At 46.1% G+C, this 22131-nt stretch overlaps 1 protein-coding gene across 15 annotated transcripts in view; it reads right to left on the bottom strand.

Moving 5' to 3' along the window:
* Positions 1 to 659: 659 nt before the first annotated feature.
* C11H2orf76 (chromosome 11 C2orf76 homolog) overlaps positions 660 to 22131 on the bottom strand; it is an 80340-nt gene continuing 58868 nt past the window's right edge. For 12 of the 15 annotated variants that reach the window (XM_071072627.1, XM_071072620.1, XM_071072621.1 and 9 more), the window contains 2 exons: positions 1912 to 2068; positions 660 to 1045 (listed from right to left, as the gene is read on the bottom strand). In XM_071072627.1, the coding sequence (XP_070928728.1) occupies positions 832 to 1045; positions 1912 to 2068 (371 nt within the window). In that variant the 3' untranslated portion in view covers positions 660 to 831. Of the gene's footprint in view, positions 1046 to 1282; positions 1407 to 1911; positions 2069 to 12569; positions 16560 to 22131 lie in introns of those variants that run through there. The other 3 variants (XR_011609681.1, XM_011759679.3, XM_011759681.3) reach the window with 3 other exon arrangements.

Genomic DNA, 22131 nt, shown 5'->3' with positions numbered 1-22131 from the left:
TTGCCATGTTGGCCAGATTGATCTTGAACTCCTGGCCTCAGGTGATCCGCCCGCTTTGGCCTCCCAAAGTGCTAGGATTACAGGCGTGAGCCACGGCGCCCGGCCTGAACACATTACTTTTTAATATTCCCTATGGAGAGGCAGCATAGCACAGAGGTTGTAAACACAAAGTCCAGGCCCGTCATGGGGACTTAGGCCTGTAATCACAGGGATCTGGGAGGCAGGAGGATCGCTGGAGGCCGGGGGTTCAAGACCAGCTTGGGCAACATAGTGAGACCCCATCTCTACAAAAAAATCTTTTTAAATATTACTCAAGCTGGTAGTACACACCTGTAGTTCCAGCTTCTCAGGAGGCTGCGGTGAGAGGATCACTTGAGTCCAGGAGGTCAAGGCTGTCGTGAGCCATGACTGTACCATAGCACTCTGGCCTGGCTGACAGCAGGCCACTATCTCTAAAAAAAAAAAAAAAAACGGTTAAAAAAAGAACACAAAATCTGGAACCACACTGCCAGGGTTTCAGCACCACTTCTACTACTTCCTAACCTGATTTAACCTCCTCTTGCCTCAGTTTCCCCAGCTATAAAATGAAGGTGATTATAGTTCTTACCACATAGGTTTGTTACTAGGTTATGAGAAAAACAAGAGTTACCCTTTTAACATAATTTTATTTTTAACTTTAATTTTAGGTTCAGTGGTACATGTGAAAGTTTGTTACACAGGAAAGCTACTGTCATGGGGGTTTGTCGTACAGATTATTTCATCACCCAGGTATTAAGCCCAGTACCCAATAGTTATCTTTTCTGCTTCTCTCCCTCCTCCCAACTTCCACCCTCAGGTAGGCCTCGGTGTCCGTTGTTCCCCTCTTTGTGTCCATGTGTTCTTATCATTTAGCTCCCACTTATAACTGAGAATATGTGGTATTTGGTTTTCTGTTCCAAGAGTTTCTCTTAGCTGAGATGCGAGGATCACTTGAGCCAGGGTGGTCGAGGCTGCAGTGAACCGCAATCCTGCCACTGCACTCCAGCCTGGGGTGATAGAGGAGATCCTACCACAAAATAAAAAGAAGAGAGAGAGACAGAATGAGAGAGAAAAAACAGTTTCTCTTTTTAAGGTATTTAAAACAGATCTTCCACAGAGTAAGTGCTATATAAGCGTTTGCTAAATAAATATCTCTAACATGAATAGAAACACGTTATTACTGGCTGTAAGACCTTAAAGCAATTACAACCTCAAAATAAATAAAAACAAGACAATATAATTAAATTCTAGCTAGATTTTTTACCTGTTAAAATGCTTGGTGGAGACCCGCTCTCAAAAGAACAGAGAGAGGCAAGCAAGTGAAGACTTAAGGACCTGCCATCACCAAACTAAAACCTCTTCTTCTCTCAACCAGACCTGAAAGAAAACTGAAGTAACAGTAACTGTCTTCCTGCGCTACCCACCCTCAACCATCTCCAGGTCCACTAGGAGCATGTTGTACATGTTCTGGAAAGTTCTGGAAAGGCATTAAGATATAAAAAGTTAGTAGCCAGGTGTGGTGGTAGACACCTGCAATCCCAGCAACTTGGGAGGCTGAGGCAGGAGAATTGCTCGAACCCGGGAGGCGGAGGTTGCAGGGAGCTGAGATCATGCCATTGCACTCCAGCCTGGGAGACAGAGCCAGACTCCATCTCAAAGAAAAAAAATTTAAAAAGATACAAAAAGTTGGGAAAGTGAGAGGTGTCCCGAGTAGCCCATATACATGAAAAATGAAACCAGGCGATCCTGTGTGGATCTATATATCATAAATGCCCCTGGGCTGGAAGTGAAATATCTTATACCAACAGGTCGGCTCTGATGCAGGGAATCTGTTTTCACTTTGAATTGAAGCTCTGCTGTTCATGGCACTGCCAGGGTGGGACTGTTGCTCACCAAGCCTCCTTCCTGTCCTTGGTCTGGGGTGATTCCGCACTTCCCAGCAGGTGACTCCAGGTGACAGCCAACAGCCAGCTTGCTCCTGTTCTCTTTCGCAGGCAGAGCTGGCTCTTAATTTTCATGCATTTATTCTTTAGCCACTTGAGATGCCTGGCTGGAGGGACGGGGAAGAGATTTAGCATCTTGGTGCCTCCAGGCCTCCCATCCAGCATGGTCCAGGTTAACAAACACCTGTACAGCATCCGTCTCCGCTGGTCCTGACAGACAGGGTGAGCACCCCCGTGCATCCTCCCTCCTAAGAGGATTAAGAGGGGGTGTTTGGAAAACAGAGCTGCATCCCTGGAGGGAAGATGCCACACAGACATCAACACACAGTTCTGCATAATCAGTTCAACAGCAGAACAACAAAAAGGGGAAGAGAAGATTAAAAAATAATCCAAATGTCATAGTACTGAGGAGTGTGATGAAATGGGGAATCAGGTGGAAGCATTAAACCTAGAATCACCAACCACCCCCGCTTCACTCTTCAAAACTCAAGGCTTCGGCGGGAAACAACATGCTCATCCTTGGGAGGGCTCCTCTAAGTCCCGCCTGAAAGACGGATGTCCACTTCTGAGGCTCTGTCTCTGAGGATGGGTACGGGGAAGCTGTGGCAGTCCAGCCATCCTGCGGGGGTGTCATGAATAATTAGCTGGGCTCTTCACAGTGGAGCGCAGCCCTAGTCTCTCTCCCTCTTCCTTGGTGGGAAGGAAGCCCAGGTCCCTGAGAGACACTGGTGGCCATCTCCCTGGAGGCTTCGGGCTGGCCGTTGACAGTGGCACCAAGGTGTAGCTCGGGGCAGGGGTGCAGGCACTTAGCACTCGGCAAGCTCTGTGGGCCTCCTCCCTGCCTCCCATTCATTGTCATGAGCTTGGCAGGAGAAGCTTCCAGTCCGCCTCTCAGTGCTGCACCCCCTCTGCCCACACTCCTGGGCATCCAGCCCAGGGCCTGCCTTGGTGCCAGTTCTGCCCTTCCTGCCTCCTCCTTCCTGCTCTGCCTTCTCCCCCTCTCTCTTCCCCACATCCATTTCTATTTTACAATGGTTTTGGGGTTTTTTGTTTTTTGTTTTCTTGAGAGGGAATCTGGCCCTGTTGCCCAGGCTGGAGTGCAGTGGCATCATCTTGGCTCACTGCAACCTCCACCTCCTGAATTCAAGCAATTCTCCTGCCCCAGCCCCCCGAGTAGCTGAGATTACAGGCACGCGCCACCACACTCAGCTAATTTTTGTATTTTTAGTAGAGACGGGGTTCCACCATGTTGGCCAGCCTGGTCTTGAACTCCTGAGCTCAAATGATCCAACCGCCTCAGCCTCCCAAAGTGCTTGGATTGCAGGTGTGAGCCACTGTGCCTGGCCCTATTTTACAATGTTTAATGACCCAAACTTGAGGATTTTTCCACTTCTCTACACCATATAATCAAATCAAAAAATCAGATATTAGGCTGTGACAATGGGACTGAATCTTGGAAACTGGAAGGTCCAGTCTCAGGACATCCTGGAAAGTTCAGCACACAAGCAAGCCCCATGCAACTGTGTGATGAAACGGCCCCACACATCCAGGTGCACAGCCAAGGCGTCCCGTGCCACCTTCCTGGTAGAAACTGGCTTTTCAACTTTCTCACCCATGAAAGGAAAGCGGTTTCAGACATCAGGTTCACCCCTCTCCTAAGCCACATCCTTTTCTCATTTCCAGCTGAGGAGCTGAGCTTGAGACACTGAGGTTCCCAGCTGCCTCCATGATTCGCCAGCACTCAGCTTGTTTCACATCCTCCCAATCGTCACAGCCAGGAGAGCATGCCTCACTGACCACGAGGGAATGTCACATCCCGCCTGGCTGAGCCATGTCGCAGACAGGCTCCTGGCGAAGCACTTGGCCGACACCCCAGTATTCAATGCTGACACCCCACAAAGGCATAAGTAGCCTCATCTTGCAGATGATGAAAATAGGACTCAAACTAAATTGTGTACAGTTGTAGGGTTTATCGAGGGCAGAAAACTTCTCCATAGCAGGTCTCTGGCAACCCAGAGCCCCTCCCTGCACTCCTGTGTCCCTGTCGCTGCACCCATAGAACTCCCAAGAGGCCTCCATGGATCACTGGGCTGGTATAATTTTTATCTGGGTATATATATTACCAAATTACCTCCACCCCAAAAATACTGTTCCAGGTTTCCTGTTACTATATGGAAACACTGATGTACATCAGCCTGTGTTCATTTTGTATACTATCCGTATAGCGGGTGGGTTGTTTTGGGGGATTTTTTTGCAACCTAAAAGCTAAAATATTTTTCTTTTTTTTTTTTTTTTTTTTTGAGACGGAGTCTCGCTCTGCCGCCCAGGCTGGAGTGCAGTGGCCGGATCTCAGCTCACTGCAAGCTCCGCCTCCCGGGTTCACGCCATTCTCCTGCCTCAGCCTCCCGAGTAGTTGGGACTACAGGCGCCCGCCACCGCGCCCGGCTAGTTTTTTTTTTGTATTTTTTAGTAGAGACGGGGTTTCACCGTGTTAGCCAGGATGGTCTCGATCTCCTGACCTCGTGATCCGCCCGTCTCGGCCTCCCAAAGTGCTGGGATTACAGGCTTGAGCCACCGCGCCCGGCCAATATTTTTCATGTTTAAAACTGAAATCCATGTGCATGGACGGGACATTTTTAAAAATAAGTATTTCATGGGTATTTGCCAACAGAATCTTATGGTTGGTCATTTTGTAAATGATTTAACCCATCATTTCATGGGAATTAATTTAGATTTGAATATCCATAGGTAGCATAAGGTGAAAAACCTCTAAAATTTGAACCCATACTCTGGGATGGGAGACCTTAGGCAAATTAACCCCTCTGAGCTTCAGTTTTCTCATTTGTAAGAAGGGGATGTACTATCTGTGTTCCAGGATCGTGGAGATCAGAGGAGGTCATCTACCAAAAGGCCCCCACCATCCTCACAAAATATCATTACTCTCATCCTTTCATTCTTAGGTTGACTTAAATAGGGAATACAAATGTATTTACATATTCTTATTAAATTCTTCAAAACTGATAATTTATTCAAATCCAAATCATACAGAGATAATAAAAATATCTACTGTGCATAAAACCGTTAGAAAAGAATGACTCAATAACTATCACCTGACATTTTATTTCACATGATATAGTGCGATTGTCTCGGCACAAAGTGACCTTAACTGCTTCCAAATTCCTTCCTCATTTTTCCCGTAACAAATCATATGGTGAAGGAAGACCTTCATCAGGGTCATGCAACTTGGAGGAGCTTCTTGGGGGAAGGGCACAGGCATCTCTGGGCTGTGGAGGAAAGGCTCCGGAACTGGCTTTAATGGAGCTTTTTCTCAACAGGCTCTGTCCCGTCTCCCTTTGCATGTGTCAGGTCCTCAGTAGCTGGGACCCCATTTTCTCTGTCTATCGTATCCCACCCCCAACACCTGACCAACTCAAATCATCACATACATTTTTAAACAGGTAGTGGATATCCAACACTGTGTCAGGGCATGGAGAAAATGGAAAAGAAACCGAAATTGTGGTCCTGGTGCTGAGACACAGGTAATCTCATCAAGCAATTTGGGCAGAGGCTGAGTTACCTGGATATTATTGCTGGTATCTGGATTTCTTAATATAAGTTCCAGAAAGCCTGGTAACTTTTAGAAGAGTATATGGTATAGCAAGGAAAGTGAATCCGTTCATTCATACATAAATAACAGATGCATGCATTTATTAACTCCCAGTGTGTGCAGGCCGTGGAAATGTAACAGTAAGCCTGATCTTCAACCTCAGGGAGAGCCACATCTTTTGGGTAAGGTCAGTATATAAAAATGCAAGGCCGGCCAGGCGCGGTGGCTCACGCCTGTAATCCCAGCACTTTGGGAGGCCGAGGCAGGTGGATCACAAGGTCAAGAGATCAAGACCATCCTGGCCAACATGGTGAAACCCCATCTTTTCTAAAAATACAAAAATTAGCTGGGCATGTTGGTGGGCGCCTTTAGTTCCAGCTACTTGGGAGGCTGAGGCAGGAAAATAGCTGGAACCCGGGAGGCAGAGGTTGCAGTGAGCCGAGATCGCGCCACTGCACTCCAGCCTGGTGGCACAGCAGGACTCCATCTCAAAAAAAAAAAAAAAAAAGCAAGGCCACAGTGTGTGATCAGTGCCACAGAGGACTAGCCAGGACACAGCAGGATGAAAAGGAGAGCAGGGTCGAGTCTCCTGGCTGTGAAGTGCTGGGAAGGTGGGACGGAAAGGACCTTAGGGACAAGATGGTCCTTGGCTGTGCCTCCCAGGATGAATGCTAGTCTGGTGGAACATTCAGAGACCAGAGTGGGAAGTCTGAGGAAGGGGCAGCACGGTGTGCCCAGAGAGAACAGGGCAAGGGGATAGGGGAGAGCTGGGGGAGACAGGAGGGGGTGCCAAATTCCATAGCTGGAGGAGAAGCTGGAGATGTAGCCAGAGATCAAACCCAGGAAGCCCCGGTACACCATGCCAGAGTGTGCCCGCGATTCAGAAGGAAACAAGGACCCATCCGATGGTTCTGAACAGGGAGGGATACAGCAGTCAGACTTGCATTTTTAAAAGATCACTCTGGCAGCGGCATGAAGGATGGACTCTGTGGATGAGAGTCCGCAGGAAAGGACACCAGACGGGAGAGTGTCTCTGCGGTCAGGATGAGAAATGATGAGGCCCAGAGCAGGGCAGTGGCGGTGGGAAGGGAAGGGGAGGCCGTTCACATGAGATGCTCATTCCGGCAATTCTGAGCTGACTCCTGTTGAGGAGGTATCAGCAAGTAGTGAAAGGCAAAGAAGGGTATCACTTGCTCCAGCTAGGACTAGGAATTTCTTCCTAGTACCCCCAGTGAGCGTAAGGACCCTCCTTCACCTGTGAAGTCCCTCCTGATGGTTGGTTCTGGTAGGCTCCATCACTTAGGAGCTGGGAAACCTCGGGCAGGTCACTTTACCTCCAAGTGCCCCTTCCCCATTTGTAAGATGCAGATAACTAGTGCCTACCTCACAGGGGTCGCGAGCAATAGTGAGTAAATACCTGCAAAGTGCTTTAGTGAGGCCTAGCAGGGCAAGCACTTGAGAAATGTTGGCTGTTTTATGCCTGGCTCAGTCTCACTTCTGATGGCTTGTCCTGCAGAGCTTGCTAGACCTTGCTGGAAAAATACTTGAAATTCTGAAATACGGCTTTTGTCACATATGCAACATCTACACAATGGAAGTGACCACCAGCCAGAAACCAAGCAACTATCACACCTCAGTCCCCACCAGCTCACCCTCACATGTTCCCATGTACACACATGCACACCACCCAAGACGCTCTCCCACAATCCCATCACAACGGCCTCTGCCCTCAAGTGTACAACTCTGGAGGGTTATTTGAAAGGAGAGCTAATAACATGCTTTTTTAAATAAGACATCACATGTACATTTGTAAGATGGGAAGTCTCTGTTTCTGTTGAGAACAGCAAAGGAGAATATGGCTGGGAAGATCTGTGAAGGAGACGCGATGTTTGTTCAAAGACATCGAGGCTCTTTCTTGATCTCTTGAGTTTTTTTTTTTTTTTTCATGGAAGAAGTTTTTATCTGACACGAAGTTCTGGTTATGAAGGAAATCCCAGAAGACAACACACCTTCTCTCCTCACTCCTGAAGGAAGAGGTTAGATTTGGACACAACTGTGTGTGTTTTAAATAAAGTGGCGTTGTTCTTACTTAAATTCCAATTTCTTATAATATTAGAGTTGGTCTTCAGTTAGTTGTGTTGGGAGAGTGATTTGGACCATATACATTACCCTCATATATTCAAAAACGAAGGCCCAAATTCACCTATGGTGACAGACATCACAGCGGTGGTGGTGGTGACAGAGGGGCAGAGAGGGAACTGTAATGGCACAAAGGAGGTTTCGGGGGCGGTGGGCATGCTCTGCATCTTGACTTAGATGTGGGTCGTGCACTTGTCAAAACCGAAAGAGCTGCATGTCTAAGATCTTTGCATTTCGCCATCTGTAAATTATCGTTCAATTTTAAAAAAGAAAGGGAGAGAGCAAGCAAGCAGATTTCCAAAGTTAAACATGAGAGGTTGATCTATTCACTTACATCATCTCCTCTGAAAACCCCAATAAGATGGGAGTAAGGAGATAATACAAACATAAACCCATGAAGACAAAGAGACCCAGAGAGTAGACATTGAGGACGAGAGAGTTGATCCAAGTTTGGAAGGTGAGAAGTGGACGGAGGGGTGGAACTGTCAGAGCAGAGAAAGTTCCAACCCCAACACTGGCAGAAAGCACCATCCACCAGAAGCTGGACGCTCACCCTCAGAACCTGGGAGCTGCAGGCCTTGCTCGGGCCAGAGACTGGAGAGGAGGCACTCACCTGCTTAGGGTCAGCTCTTACCCTCTGAGGACAAGTCACCTCCCCAGAACCAGACACCTGGCAACGGTGAAACCCACAAGCTCCGTCCCCTCAGCCTTGGTGAGTCACTCCAGCCCCCCACCTCCTCTCCCTCCCTTATACCTCAAGCCTTCTAGCAAAATTTCCCTGACTCTCGAAGGCTTTCAGGGAAGACTGAAATAATCCATCTTCAAGCTGTTCTGCTTTCAAGTGTACAGGCAACCCTGGGCCAAGACACTGAAAAACCCAACACATTGGAAAGAGAGGAAGAGGGAATACAGAGAGAATTGCTGGCTCTAGAAACTACTCTGTCCCTTTGACCTGGAGCCCAAGGAAGGCCAGTTACCAGGACCTTTGCAGGCAAGTCCCAATGCACTTCTAGCCAATACAGGGGCCTTGACGCTGCAGAATGTGCACTAGGTCAGGGGGTCTCACACAGTCAGGTGTGGACGTACTGCACTCCGCCTCAAATCAGCCTTCTTAGAATTCTACTCTCCTGTGGTTTAGCTTTTGTGTTCCATCTTGCACTTAACCAAGTTTCCTTGACATCTTACTCTGGAAGCGTCTACCAGCTGTGGTGTCTGCATTAAAGCACAGGGCGGCCAGGTGCAGTGGCTCACGCCTGTAATCCCAGTACTTCGGGAGGCCGACACGGGCAGATCACGAGGTCAAGTGATTGAGACCCATCCTGGCTAACGTGGTGAAAACCCATCTCTACTAAAAATACAAAAATTATCCGGGCATGGTGGCATGCGCCTATAGTCCCAGCTACTCAGGAGGCTGAGGCAGGAGAATCGCTTGAACCCAGGAGGCGGAGGTTGCAGTGAGCCGAGATCGTGCCACTGCACTCCAGCCTGGCAACAGAGTGAGACTCCGTCTCAAAAAAAAAAAAAAAAAGTGCAGGGTGGCTTTGACAGGACTGGGGACTGGAATTAGACACCAAGGGGGTTCACAGAGCTATAAGGAGACCCTGCCACTTCAGACCTGGTCTCAGGCCCCACTCATAGCCTCAACTCAGCCCTCTGCCGGGAATAGTTCTCTGCTGTCAGCCACACCCAGCTAAGCCAGGAAGAGAGCCCACACAGGCACAGTTCTGCACCAGGGCAGACTGGCTTTTATTGTGTCTGCTGCCTTAAAGTGAGATTTCTTAATTTTTAAAATAACCTAGAAACAAATGGAGGGTTTTGTACACTACCCAAAGAGTTACTGGCATGGCCTAATCATGTGTGAGAACATTCAGTCTTCGGAAGGGAAGCGGGACATCCCTCTGCAAAGTAATTCCTGTGTCCCTGCCCCTGCCTGGGAGTCACTGTTTGACCCCAAAGCTCTGGGCACTGCTTCCAGGCTCACATAGCTAAAGGACAGCTTCCAAGCCCCTCCACCAAGCAGAAGAGAGTCTCCCTGCAATTGGTTTGGGAAGGAGTTTTTTAAGCACCTCACCTGGGCCAAACGGAGGAGGTTGCCTATCAATTGTTGTGCTAGGAAGCTTTTAACAAAGGAGCTATAGAAACCAGCTCAGCACCTTTCAACTTTCAACCCTCAGCTTTAAGGAATCCTCAACAAATAAACAGAGACATTTTCCAAAGCATTGACACATTATTGGTCTTCTTTTTAGAAATGGCCCATCATCAAATAGAGTGGTATAAAAGAAAAAGAAAGAAATAAGACTATAGAGGTAAAACTGACTAAAGTTAGGTATTGGCTTTGAAATAATTAAGCATTTACTTTTAAAATAAAATTGTAGGCTCGGAGAAGTGGCTCACGCCTGTAATCCCAGCACTTTGGGAGGCCAAGGCAGGTGGATCACCTGAGGTAAGGAGTTCGAGACCAACCTGGTCAACATGGTGAAACCCCGTCTCTACTAAAAACACAAAAATTAGCCGGGCATGGTGGCGGATGCCTGTAATCCCAGCTACTTGGGAGGTTGAGACAGGAGAATCGCTTGAACCTGGGAGGCGGAGGTTGTGGTGAGCTGAGATCGCGCCACTGCACTCCAGCCTGGGCGACAGAGTGAGACTCTGCCTCAAAAAAATAATAAAAATAAAAATAAACAAAATTTTAGGCGGTAGCAATTGCATGATTGCTTTTGAGCACTAGTACAACATGCCACCCCATGTACAAGCTGATGGTTTTGACTTTCAGCTATCAGACGCCAAGGCTGACTTACAGGGGAATAAACCTACTGCACACAGTCCTTAATAAATGACTGACACTGGCTCGGCTTCATCAGTTCCCAGGCCCAGACAGACTCTGCTGCCACCTGGTGGCTGAGGGTAGGCAAAGGCGGACAAGTGCAGGGCCACTCCACCTGACCTGCAGCCTGGACTTCTCTGGGTAAGGAGGATGTGCTAAAATGGCGGGAAAGGTGTCATATCAGAGGAGGAGCTGCTAGGCAAGACGTAAAGATAAACAGCTGCGCATTAATCGGCTGGTGCCTGGCAGGTATCTAGAATATTCAAACTACAAAACCGGCCTTTGCAAGATTTTTCTTCCCAGAGATTATATTTCCTTGGACAACCTGTGTATCCATTCATTCTACCAACCCACTCCACCCCATCCCACTTGAAGCAAGTCACAGCCAGAGAATACTGAAAGGGACGGCTTTATTCTTACAGAAAGGACGTTTAAATTGCCAGCTGTTGTTAATGAGCCCATTTGTCCTAATTGGGGAAAATTCCAACCGGAAGAAAGGGGACATGTCAAGGAAACATGTGACAGGTAATGTGCTCAGGGCTAGATGAATCCAAGGCCAAGACACCTCGGGAAATAAAATGGGAAGAGAAGGGTTCTTGGGAAATGAAAAATGGGTCCTTCCCTGGGTCCAAGAACACTGCTGGGCAGTGTGGCTGGAGCTGGCAGGTGGAGGGGGAGAACTGGCGGCAACCAGACACCCCTGCCTTGTAGGAAGAGGCCTGGCTCCACTGCCCAGTGCTCATAGGGGACAGCCTCCTATTCAGTGTCTAAATGTTCTCCCTGTGCGATGGGATTAATAGTATTTCTTTGTAAAATAGCAGTGTAACAGAACTTATTCCCCAAAACAGAATATGTTTAGGCAGCACCAAGCTAGCTCACCTTAACAAAGCCACAGAGAAATTCTGGAAGGTCAGTGTTATCATCCCCACTTAAGAGAGCCGGAAACTGAGATCTGGAGAGGCCGAGCAGCTCACCTAAGGTCACACCTCCAAGCTAGCGACAATGCCTTTGTTCTTCCAACCCCGGGCTGCCTATGTCAGAGCTGAGCTCTCTCTCTCCTCCCACTCATGCTTGCCTAAAGCAAACAGAAAGACCAATAATTCCAATATATGCAAAAGTGCACCATTTGCCTTTTCCAATTTGTATAATTTTAAATGTCACCACAAGTTCACTTCTAGGTCACTTTTAAAACAAGCAACTTTGCTTTAAGGCAAGTGGGGAAAAAAAATTCTGCCTTCATTTGTACAGTTGTACAATCCACTGTTCAGTTTTCTACTCAGTTTTCCAGGGAACAGTTCAAACAGAAACAAATGACAATCTAGGACACTTATCTTGCCTATTGTGACTAACCACCACAGCATTTGAGGTTTTTTGTCTTTTATTTCCAGCTGGTAAAAAAGCCCTCACAGGAGGCTCAGGACCGCCTCCGGGCATACGCGGAGCCACGCAGCAGCAAAGAACTGTCAGCCGCATGCAAATGCCAGTGCAGCAGTGACCGGAGTCAGATCCACAAAAACAAACTAACTTTCAACACAGGTTTTCATCTCATTTCCTCAACTGCATTTGAAACACATATGCACTCAGGACTGCTGACCAATTATTCCAGATCTCAGTCTATACCACTTTACACATCTAAATGACTAATTTCAACTAAAGAAACTCCTAGAGAGTGTATTCAATCTACACAGATCTATTAAAACATTGCTATGAGATGAGCTTCAACAATCTGTAAAGTTTTTCTTTAACATTCAAATACAATCTTAGGCCAGGCGCTGTGGCTCATGCCTGTAATCCCAGCACTTTGGGAGGTCAAGGCAGGCGGATCACCTGAACACAGGAGTTTGAGACCAGCCTGGCCAACATAGTGAAACTCCGCCTCTACTAAAAATACAAAAATTAGCTGGTCATGGTTGCACGCACCTGTAGTCCCAGGGCTGAGGCAGAAGAATCGCTTGAACCTGGGAGGCGGAGGTTACAGTGAGCCAAGATTGTGCCACTGAACTCCAGCCTGGACGACATAGTGAGAATCTGTCTCAAAACAAAACAAACAAAACAAAAAACAAATACAATTTTAAAGTCCTTCACTCATCCCAGAAACATCCATGCTGGCCTATGAAGTGCCAGCCACTGTTCTATACCCTGGAGACATTCTAATAGCAGAAGGCAGAACAGAAAAGGATTTTTTTTAAAGTAAAACAGTTAGACAAATGAGTTTTGCAAAGGCAAGCATTTGCTATTTTGTATAGGATAAGCAGAGAAGGCCTCTTTGATGGCATTTGAGCAGACATCTGACAGAAAGGGAGAAAACCATGCAAATAAATGTAGAAAAGTCATTGCAAGCAGAGGGAAGAGCAAGAGCAAAGGCCCTGGGGCATGTGTATGTTTACCAGCTGGCCCTGGGGCATGCATGTATTTGGTGTGCACCATGAAGAGGACCAAGGCCAAGGTTCTTTCTCTGAGTAAGGGTTTTGAGCTGAGGCATGACAGGATCTGACTCACGTTCTAGAAGAATCGCTGTGATGGCTAGGTAGAGCATTGCAGTGGGGCACAAATGAGAACAGGAAGAACTGTAGTGGGGTAGGAGTGACAGCAAGAAGGCCAGTTAGAAGGAAGGTGACTGCAATAGTCCAGGTAAGAATGGTGGTGCCTTGGACCCAGTGGTAGTAGTGAAAAAGGTGAGAGAAGCCTGGGCCCTGGATATACTCTGAACGTGGAGCAGACAGAACTGGCTGATGGCCTGGTTGTGGGGGTTAAAGAAAAAAGAGATATATCTCCAAGGTTTCTGGCCTGAACAAATGGAGGACTGGAGGTCATGTCCTTCAGTGGAGAAGACTGAGCATGGTCCAGCCTCAGGGAGAAGGCACACAGGGGCTCAGCTGGGGTGTGTTAGCATCTGAGGCATCTATCAGAGGACACCTATCAGCCACCTCACCAGGGATGGGGAGCACCCAGCGGGGACTCCGGCAGGGAGCTGCGCTGTGGACTGAGATCCAGAGTCTGCAACATTTAGTTGTTATTTAAAGCTGGGAGCACGCATGAGGTCATCTAGGGAGAAGATATAATTAGAGAAGTCAGAGGACTGAGCCCTGGGGCCTTCCACATTGTAAAGGTTAAGGGATGAGGCAGAACCGGCAAACGAGATGGGGAGGAGTGACCAGTGAAGCTAAGTGAAGCAAGTGTGGGCAAGACGGGTGTCGGTTGATTCTGTGTGTCCAAAGATGCTGAGAGGTGAAGCAATTCCAAGACAGAGAATCCTATTCCTGTGGCAACAGGAACCTTTGGTGACCCTGCAAGAGCTGTCTCAGCAGAGAGCTGGACGGAAGCCCTCATGGAGGAAAGAGGGTGTGGAGAACTCGGTTCAGGAATTTGGCTGTGAAGGGAAGATGGGGTGACTCTTGTGGTAGGGTTCGATGGGAGAGCTGTCCCTATGCTGGTGGGGTGCAGAACTTGATGGTGTTCCAGAGGGAGGACAACGCTGAAGTGTGCTCATTGGTGTTCCAGAGGAGGGGAGCTTGGGCACAAGGGAGGACAGACAGCACTACTCGCTCGCCTACCCACACAGGAAGGCAAGTGGGGGACATGGCCGGGGGCAGGAGCATGTTGTCTAGGATGGCCCGAAGTGAGGACAGCAGCTGGGAGTGAGAGGAGGGGTCTCAGGGTTGAGGGCCTAAAGGAACCCGGAGAGCGAGGGGAACTGCAGGGTAGCGTGAGGACCTGACTGCGGCTTAGCAGCCATGACCGACAGCGTTGCCAGTCAGCACTCACCCTCCACCCCACCACGTGCAGTGCAGCGGTTCGGGTGCGGGTGGAGAAGGTGGAGCATGGCAGGGTTAGGCCTGGGGCCTGAGGGGTCAGGGCAGCAAGGGTCTAGGCAGAGATTGATGAGAAGGTGCAGAGGATCTCAAGTCGGGGGTGGGACGGTGAGAAGACAGCAGGATCAATGAAGTGTAGTTCAGGTGGGATTGAAGAGCCTTGGAGGGGGCACCAGAGGCAGAGAAATGGAAAGACAGGAGAGAACGGTCAGAGAATGGGAGGTGGACATTGAGATAGCGTTGTGGACTAGGGTGCAGTTATTAATGACTACAGCAAAGGTGTGCCTCTAGGAGTAGGTGGCTGAGACAGAGACGACAAGAAGGTTGCAGTGAGTTATTCAATGACCTAAGAGGCCCTAGGGTACAGGAAGGCTAGTCTACATCTATCCTGAATTACGAGAGACAGCAGCGGTGAGCCAGGAACTATAATCATCAGGTAATAAGGGAGAGTGGCACAGGGCCTGCAGGTGTCTGCAACAAGGTTGGGGGATGGCAATAATGTGTAGTCCGATGGCATAAGGCTCAAGGTCACAGGACAGAGGGAGGGGGAAGGGGCACTGATCAGGAAATTAAATGAGGTTGTTGTGCTTTGCTAAACAGAATTAACACTGAGTGGATTGAAGATGACCGCTCCCGATCTTACCGCTCTCATTCCCCACCAAGTCACAGATGGAGGGGAAGAAGCCCTTGCCACCCTCCATCCTGGGGACTTGCCTTAGTCCTGTGAAGGAGTCACAGCCTTAAGAGTGCTCTGGTGACTGCTTTGATTGACCAGATTTGATAGATCACAAGAATACCATTATGGACGACAGTTTTTTCCCTATATATTGGATGTAATAGAAACGAAGTTAAAACCAAAAGCTTGAGTCTCTAAGGCCGCATCCCGAAAACAGTCTGCCCTTACTTATTTTGAAAGAGTCACGTGACTTCATCTGGGACCTGAAATGGATTTTCTCCATCTTAAAATCTCGCGGCCTACGAATGACGTTATTTACTGAACACTAAGCCGAAGTGGCAGCAGCACGGAATGGAGGAGGGTCACTGCTCCCTAAGAAACCACATCGTCGAGCAGCACAACACACATCCTGCATGTTTAAGTCATGACAACTATATGACCCTCTCGCTGACTAATGATCAAAAAATGAGCCTCCAAAGGCCATTATCAAAACTCTTATGCTCATATTCTAGCCCAAAATGCACATTTGGGGATGGGGAAAGTGGTCTCAGGTCTGATTCTTTGAATAAATATGTCTCCTTTGATGGAAAGAAATGACGAATACCGTGCCTTCCTCTTCCACTCCTATAAATGCTAGAAGTGCAGAGTGAAAGGTACAGAGTGGCCATGAGATACGTGCTGTGGATCCACGTGAGATATGGGTTCTTTCCAGGCCTGCAGACAGCAAGGCCCACTGTCTTGATGGTGCAGTTCAAAATATTAACCTCAGACCAATTAAGTCAATATTCCACTTCAATTACCTTTGCTACTCTGAGCAATCATGAGAGTTTCTGAAAGTAAAATACGGAGAAACTGCCCAGCACCAATAATCAGAGCCCTTCTCCCAACGCACATGCATGCATACATGTACACATGTGTACATGCACAGTAAGAAAAAGATGACAAGATTGCTGGACAACTTCTGTAGTGGGCAGAGGGGTCCAAGTACAGATCCTTGGACATTCAGGCCTTGGACACTTCAGACCTGGTCTCAGGCCCCACTCACAGCCCCAACTCAGCCCTCTGCTGGGAATAGTTCTCTGCTGTCAGCCACACCCAGCTAAGCCAGGAAGAGAGCCCACACAGGCACAGTTCTGCACCAGGGCAGACTGGTTTTTATTCTGTCTGCTGCCTTAAAGTGAGATTTCTTAATTTTTAAAATAACCTAGAAACAAATGGAGGGTTTTGTACACTACCCAAAGAGTTACCGGCATTGCCTCATCATGTGTGAGAACATTCAGTCTTCGGAAGAGAAGCGGGACATCCCCTCTGCAAAGTAACTCCTGTGTCCCTGCCCCTGCCTGGGAGTCACCCTTACAGGCTCACATATGCACAAGCTAAAGGACATGCATGCCCCAACATGCATTAGCAGAAATGGGGAAGCTCCTGCTCTTCACTCTTGTCCCCAGCAATCAGCAGCAGGTTTCCAAAGGGGCTCAGGCCAGGCCAGTTCTCTGGGTGTCCAAATAGGTAGGAACATCACCATCTCTCCTGCCTGTGTCTGGGACAAGCAGAAAAAGAAGGAAAAGAAAACCCATTGGCTATGGCAAAGAAGTTCCTCAAAGTCACATGAAACCTGGCCCAACCTGTGGGACCAGGGCCCATGTGTTCCTTTGGCAAAGGCAAGTTCTCTTCACCTGAGAAACAGAAAAATGCATGTTAAGGGGCATCAACAACGCAGATGGGGAACTGTCTCTTGGCCGTGGTTGACCACCTTTCTACCATGTTTCTCCAAGTGCCCAACTCCCTTTGTTTTCAAAGAGTGGCAGAAAGTAGGATTTGAAGCCAGAAGAGACCTGCTCTTTGACTTATCAGATTGTAGGCCTTGGGCAAGTGGCTTAATCTCTGAGGGTGAGGGTTCCTTGCTCTAAAATAAAGTTGTTGCTGCTGCACTCACTCTCACAATAAGCACCCGAAGACACGTAATGAGCGCTCACTTCCTGCTAGGCTCTGTCCGTAAGTGCCTTGTAGGCAATGTCCCGCTTGATCACAAAACTCTACAAAGTGGCCCTTATTATCTCCTCCATCTCACAGATGGGGAAACCAGGACTCCTCGGAGCTCTATCACAGTGTACTGTGTGGATTAAATGAGATAATATAAAATACATACAGTGTCTGGCACATAGCGGTGATTAAAAAAAAAAAGACTTCTCAACCGTATTTAAGAGAGTGATCACGCTTTGAAATGCACAAAATGACAAAGCTTTAAAATGCATACCTATATGTTTAAATAACATATGTGCAAAAAGAAAAAAATAAAGGTCTGAAGGTATGCTCACCAAGCTACGCAAAGGAGTGACTTTGCAAGAACAGGATTTTTACTTTAACCTTCAGAATTTTGTTGTTGTTGTTTGTTTTGAGACAAGGTCTGGCTCTATAGCCCAGGCTGGAGTGCAGTGGTGTGATCTCGGCTCACTGTAACCTCTGCCTCCTGGGTTAAAGTCTTCCTCCCTCCTCAGCCTCCTAGGTAGCTAGGGCTACAGGCATGCACTACCATGCCCAGCTAATTTTTGTCGAGATGGGGTTTCACCATGTTGCCCAGGCTGGACTCCAACTCATGAGCTCAAGTGATCACTGGCCTCAGCCTCCCAAAGTGCTGGGATTACAGGTGTAAGCCACCATGCTCAGACCAGAATTGGTTGTTTTAAAAAGCAAATGTGACTTAAAACACATGAAAAATATCAGAAACACTAAAAAAATATACATAGGACAAATAACCTAGATGGAAATATGTCAAAATGTTCATGGCAATTGCCTGATGAATTTTTTCGGCTTCTTTTGATTTCTATACAGGTTTTGGTTTGGTTTTTACTAATTCATTTTTTTTAATGAGACAGGGTCTCACTATGTTGCCCAGGCTGGTGTCAAACTCCTAGGCTCAAGCAATCCCCCCACCTCAGCCTACTGAGTAGCTGAGACTATAGGCGGACATCACACCTGGCTTGCTTTTAGTCATTCTTAATACAAACACACTCTCCTTATGAAATTGTGGCATACGCCTTTTGTAAGAAGGCCTTCTCTACCCCAAGGTCACAAATATAATCCATTTTTCCTTCTAATAAACTCATCATCTTGTTTTTCATGTTTGTTATTTAATCCATCTGAAATTTTTGTGAATGGTATGAAGTAGGGCCCTTGTTTTTTTAAATACCTGGCCATGTATAAATAATCTTTCTTTTCCTCATAATTACAAATACTACCTTTATTAGCTATTGTTTCCATGTAAATTTTATGTTTCTATATTCTATTGCATTCATCATTTTATCTAGTTCTGTATCATTACCAACTTGTTTTGATCACTGAATATATTTTGACATTTGGTAGGCAACCACCCATTCTTCTAGCCTACCTTTTGTTTTTCCAAGTTGATCTTGGCTATTCTTGCATATTTTTCTTCCAAATGAATTTAAAATCAATTTGTCAAGTTCCATGATAAATCCTTTGGGATTTTGATAGAGATTGCATTTACTTATGGATTAGGTAGGTATCTTCTATCTATAAACATGTAATCTATCTCTATTTAGGTCTTTTATACTCATCTAATAACACTATTTTATAGCTTTTATGGACAATACATTTTAGGTTCAGCACTGAAGTCTCTTACTTCAAAAAACTTAATTCTCTTGCAATCATATTGTCTACAAATGAATGTTTTGCCTACTACTTTCCAATATCTGAGAATCATTACTTTTCCCACAGTACTGGCTACAGTAAGACTTGCAGGAATATACTGAATAGTACTGGCAATAGTGTTCATTCTTGTCTAATTCATATTTTTTGTGCTGGAATGCAGTGGTGCAATCACAGCTCACTGTAGCCTTGACCTCCTGACCCAAGGGATCCTCCGACCTCCACCTCCCTAGTAACTGGAACTACAGGCGCAAGTTACCACACCTGGCTAATTTTTCGTTTTTGTTCTTTTGTAGAGATGGGGTTTCATCCTCTTGCCCAGGCTGGTCTCGAACTCCTGAGCTCAAGCAATCTGCCCGCCTCAGCCTCCCAAAGTGCTGAGATTACAGGCCTGAGCCACCGCACCCACCCGCAGCCTCTTATTCATATCTAACAGATTTGCTGAAACACTTCTGCATTAAGTAGGTTTCCTACGAGCAACCTTCATCAAGTTAAGGGTATTTCTTTCCCTTGCTAACTTGTATATATGCATGAGCAAGAATATCATCAAATGCCTTTTGGCACCTATTGAGATAAACATAATTTTTTTCTCCTTTATAGATTTTGAAAACTATATATTGAACCAATCTTCCATTCCTGGTAAAAGTCCTTTTTAGTCACAATGTATTTGTATTTATTGTAAATACAACAGAAATGTCTTTTCTCACATAGTTCTGGAGGCTACAAGTCTGAAATCCAGATGTCAGCAGGGCCCTGCTCGCTCTGCAGGCTTTAGGAAACAATCCGTCTTTGCCTCTTTCTGGTGGTTGCTGTCTATAGGTATATTTCTGATTTTTATTCCTTGTTTATAAGTGAAAATAGCCTATATGTACCTTTTATAAGAAAAACACACACCCAAAAAGGTACTATACATACATATTTTTACATTATCTACTTACAAATGCACAGGTAAAGATATGCTTAATTTTATATTTTAAAAAAGCCTGGTATGCAAATTGAATGTGTGCAAAGCAAACAAACGGAATATGTTTTAACCTCTACTTATTGAATTCCCTATTTGGGTTACTGCTACCATCATTAATCCAGCCACTCAACTCCAGCAAGAATCACTGAAGTCTCCATTCCTCCCTCCCCACACTATCCCCGTCCAGGCATTCACCAGGTCCCAAACATTCTAAGGTCATTCTACCTCAGGTCTCCACTGGGAGGCTGCAGTATGGAATGGGGGAAGTCAGAATTTTAAGACAGACTTGGTTCTAATTCCATTGCACATTACTGCATTCTCTCGAGCAAATAACTTTACCTCTCTGGGCCCCAGTGTCTTCATCTATAAATATACATGCTACCATTGAAGAACTGTGGTAAATGTCAAATGAGATAACATATGTAAATTAACTACCACATCACATTTGCCACGGAATGCATGATCAAATGGTAACACCAAGAACCTCCCCACTCCTCTTCTTCCCCTCTGTCCCTGCCCTGAGCCAGGCCTTCCAAACGTCACCTGCTCAATGATGTCTTCTAAGTCTTTCTGCCATCTGGACATTGCTGACAAAGCTCACTTGCTAAAATACAAATGGAATCAAACACCTGTTTAAATCATGCTACTGGCTCCCATCTACCTACTAGATACAGTTCCTACTCCTTAGCATGACTTGTAAGGCCTACCTCAACCTACCTTTCTGGCCTTATCTTCCTCTACTCTGTTCCATGTACTTTGCCCTCCTGTACAGATGCTCCTCAACTTACAATGGGGTTAGTCCCAATAAACTCATTGTTGGTTGAAAATATAAGTGAAAAATGCATTTAATACACCTAACCTACCAAACACTGCAGCTTAGCTTAATCTACCTTACATATGCTCAGAACATTTACATTAGACTACAGTTGGGCAAAATCATCTATCACAAAACCTATTTTATTGTAAAGTATTAAATATTTCATGTAATTTATTGAATACTGCACTGAAAGTGGAAAACATAATGGTTCTATGGGTACTCAGTGTACAGTTTCTACTGAATGCCTATTGCTTTTGTACCACTGTTAGGTCTAAACATCATTAAGTTGCACCACCTATAAAAGTCGGGGACACTAAAATTTGTGCTTTCTCCTGAAACCTCAAGCTCTTTCTTTGCCTTTGTGTATGCTACTCCCTCCTCCAGTAAGCCCTTCCCTTCTTTTCTTCTAAGCAAAAATTCCTATTCAATCTTCTAAGACACAGCTCAACTGGTACTTCTAAAAACAAAGAAACAAACAAACAAAACAAACCAACAAAAACCCCAGAACTAATTTCTGTCAACAACGCTCTGATGGCAGCTTTTTCTGCTATTCTTAAAATCGTTTGATTGTACTATGTCTTTCTCCATTTACTAAGGCAAAAACTGGGTCTTATTTTCTTCTTTATTAACTCCCCCAAAAGCTATGTCATCTGTGTATTCAACACTTTGCTCCTGAATGAAATAATGAGTAAAATAAATAGAATTTCTGTTTTAAAGAAGACCCTATTAACTTTTTCAATAAAGCAAAGCATCTTCTAATCATGTTAATCAGACTTTCAAAGTTTATTTTTAAAAAATAATAGGTTTTCTTAAGTTAGACGTGGTCATAATGAAACCAATTTGTCCTCCTGGCAACTCTGAGGACTCAGGGAGCAATGGCAGAGCTGGCTAAGTTCTCTAGGACTCAAGGAGCAATGGCAGAGCCAGCTAAGCTCTCCAGGACTCAGGGAGCAATGGCAGAGCCAGCTAAGTTCTCTAGGACTCAGGGAGCAATGGCAGAGCTAGCTAAGCTCTCCGAACTCAGGGAGCAATGGCAAGGCTGTCTAAGCCCTCCAGCACTCAGGGAGCAATGGCAGGGCCAGCTAAGCCCTCCAGGACTCAGGGAGCAATGGCAGAGCTAGCTAAGCTCTCCAGGAGTTCTGATTAAACGCAGGCTGACTGAAAGGCCTCTGAAATAGTAACTCCTCACGTGCTGGTGGTCAGCCATGATCAGCAACCACAAGTATTATATTATTTAGAAGGAATGTATCTTCCAGGACATAGACTTGTTCTCAATGAACAATTTTCTTCCAGAAGTGCAAGCATCCTGCTACTTCCTCTCTCTAAATAAATGAGTTTGGTTCTATGACAGTTTGCTCCTGAAGATGGAAAACACAGCTCAAGAAAGAAAAGAAAAAAAAAAATCAGCAACATTACTTGTATAGGCTGCGATACTTTAAAAAAAAAAAAAAGTAACCTTCCTACATCATAAAACCTCCCTAAAATATACACAATTCAGTTGCACATATGGTGGTATGTATCACACACCCTGAGCTAAAAGGTAGCCATGAGGGTCAAGAAATTCAGAATTTCTGGTAGCCACAGACAGTAACAGTTGCTCTAATTAGAAACTACAGAAAAAATATAAAATAAACAGTATGATCTTAGTCTTACAATCTTTTT

This window comes from Macaca nemestrina, chromosome 11, assembly GCF_043159975.1.
Source record: "Macaca nemestrina isolate mMacNem1 chromosome 11, mMacNem.hap1, whole genome shotgun sequence".
Taxonomy (NCBI): Eukaryota; Metazoa; Chordata; class Mammalia; order Primates; family Cercopithecidae; genus Macaca; species Macaca nemestrina.
This window is presented reverse-complemented; position numbering and strand designations above follow the sequence as displayed.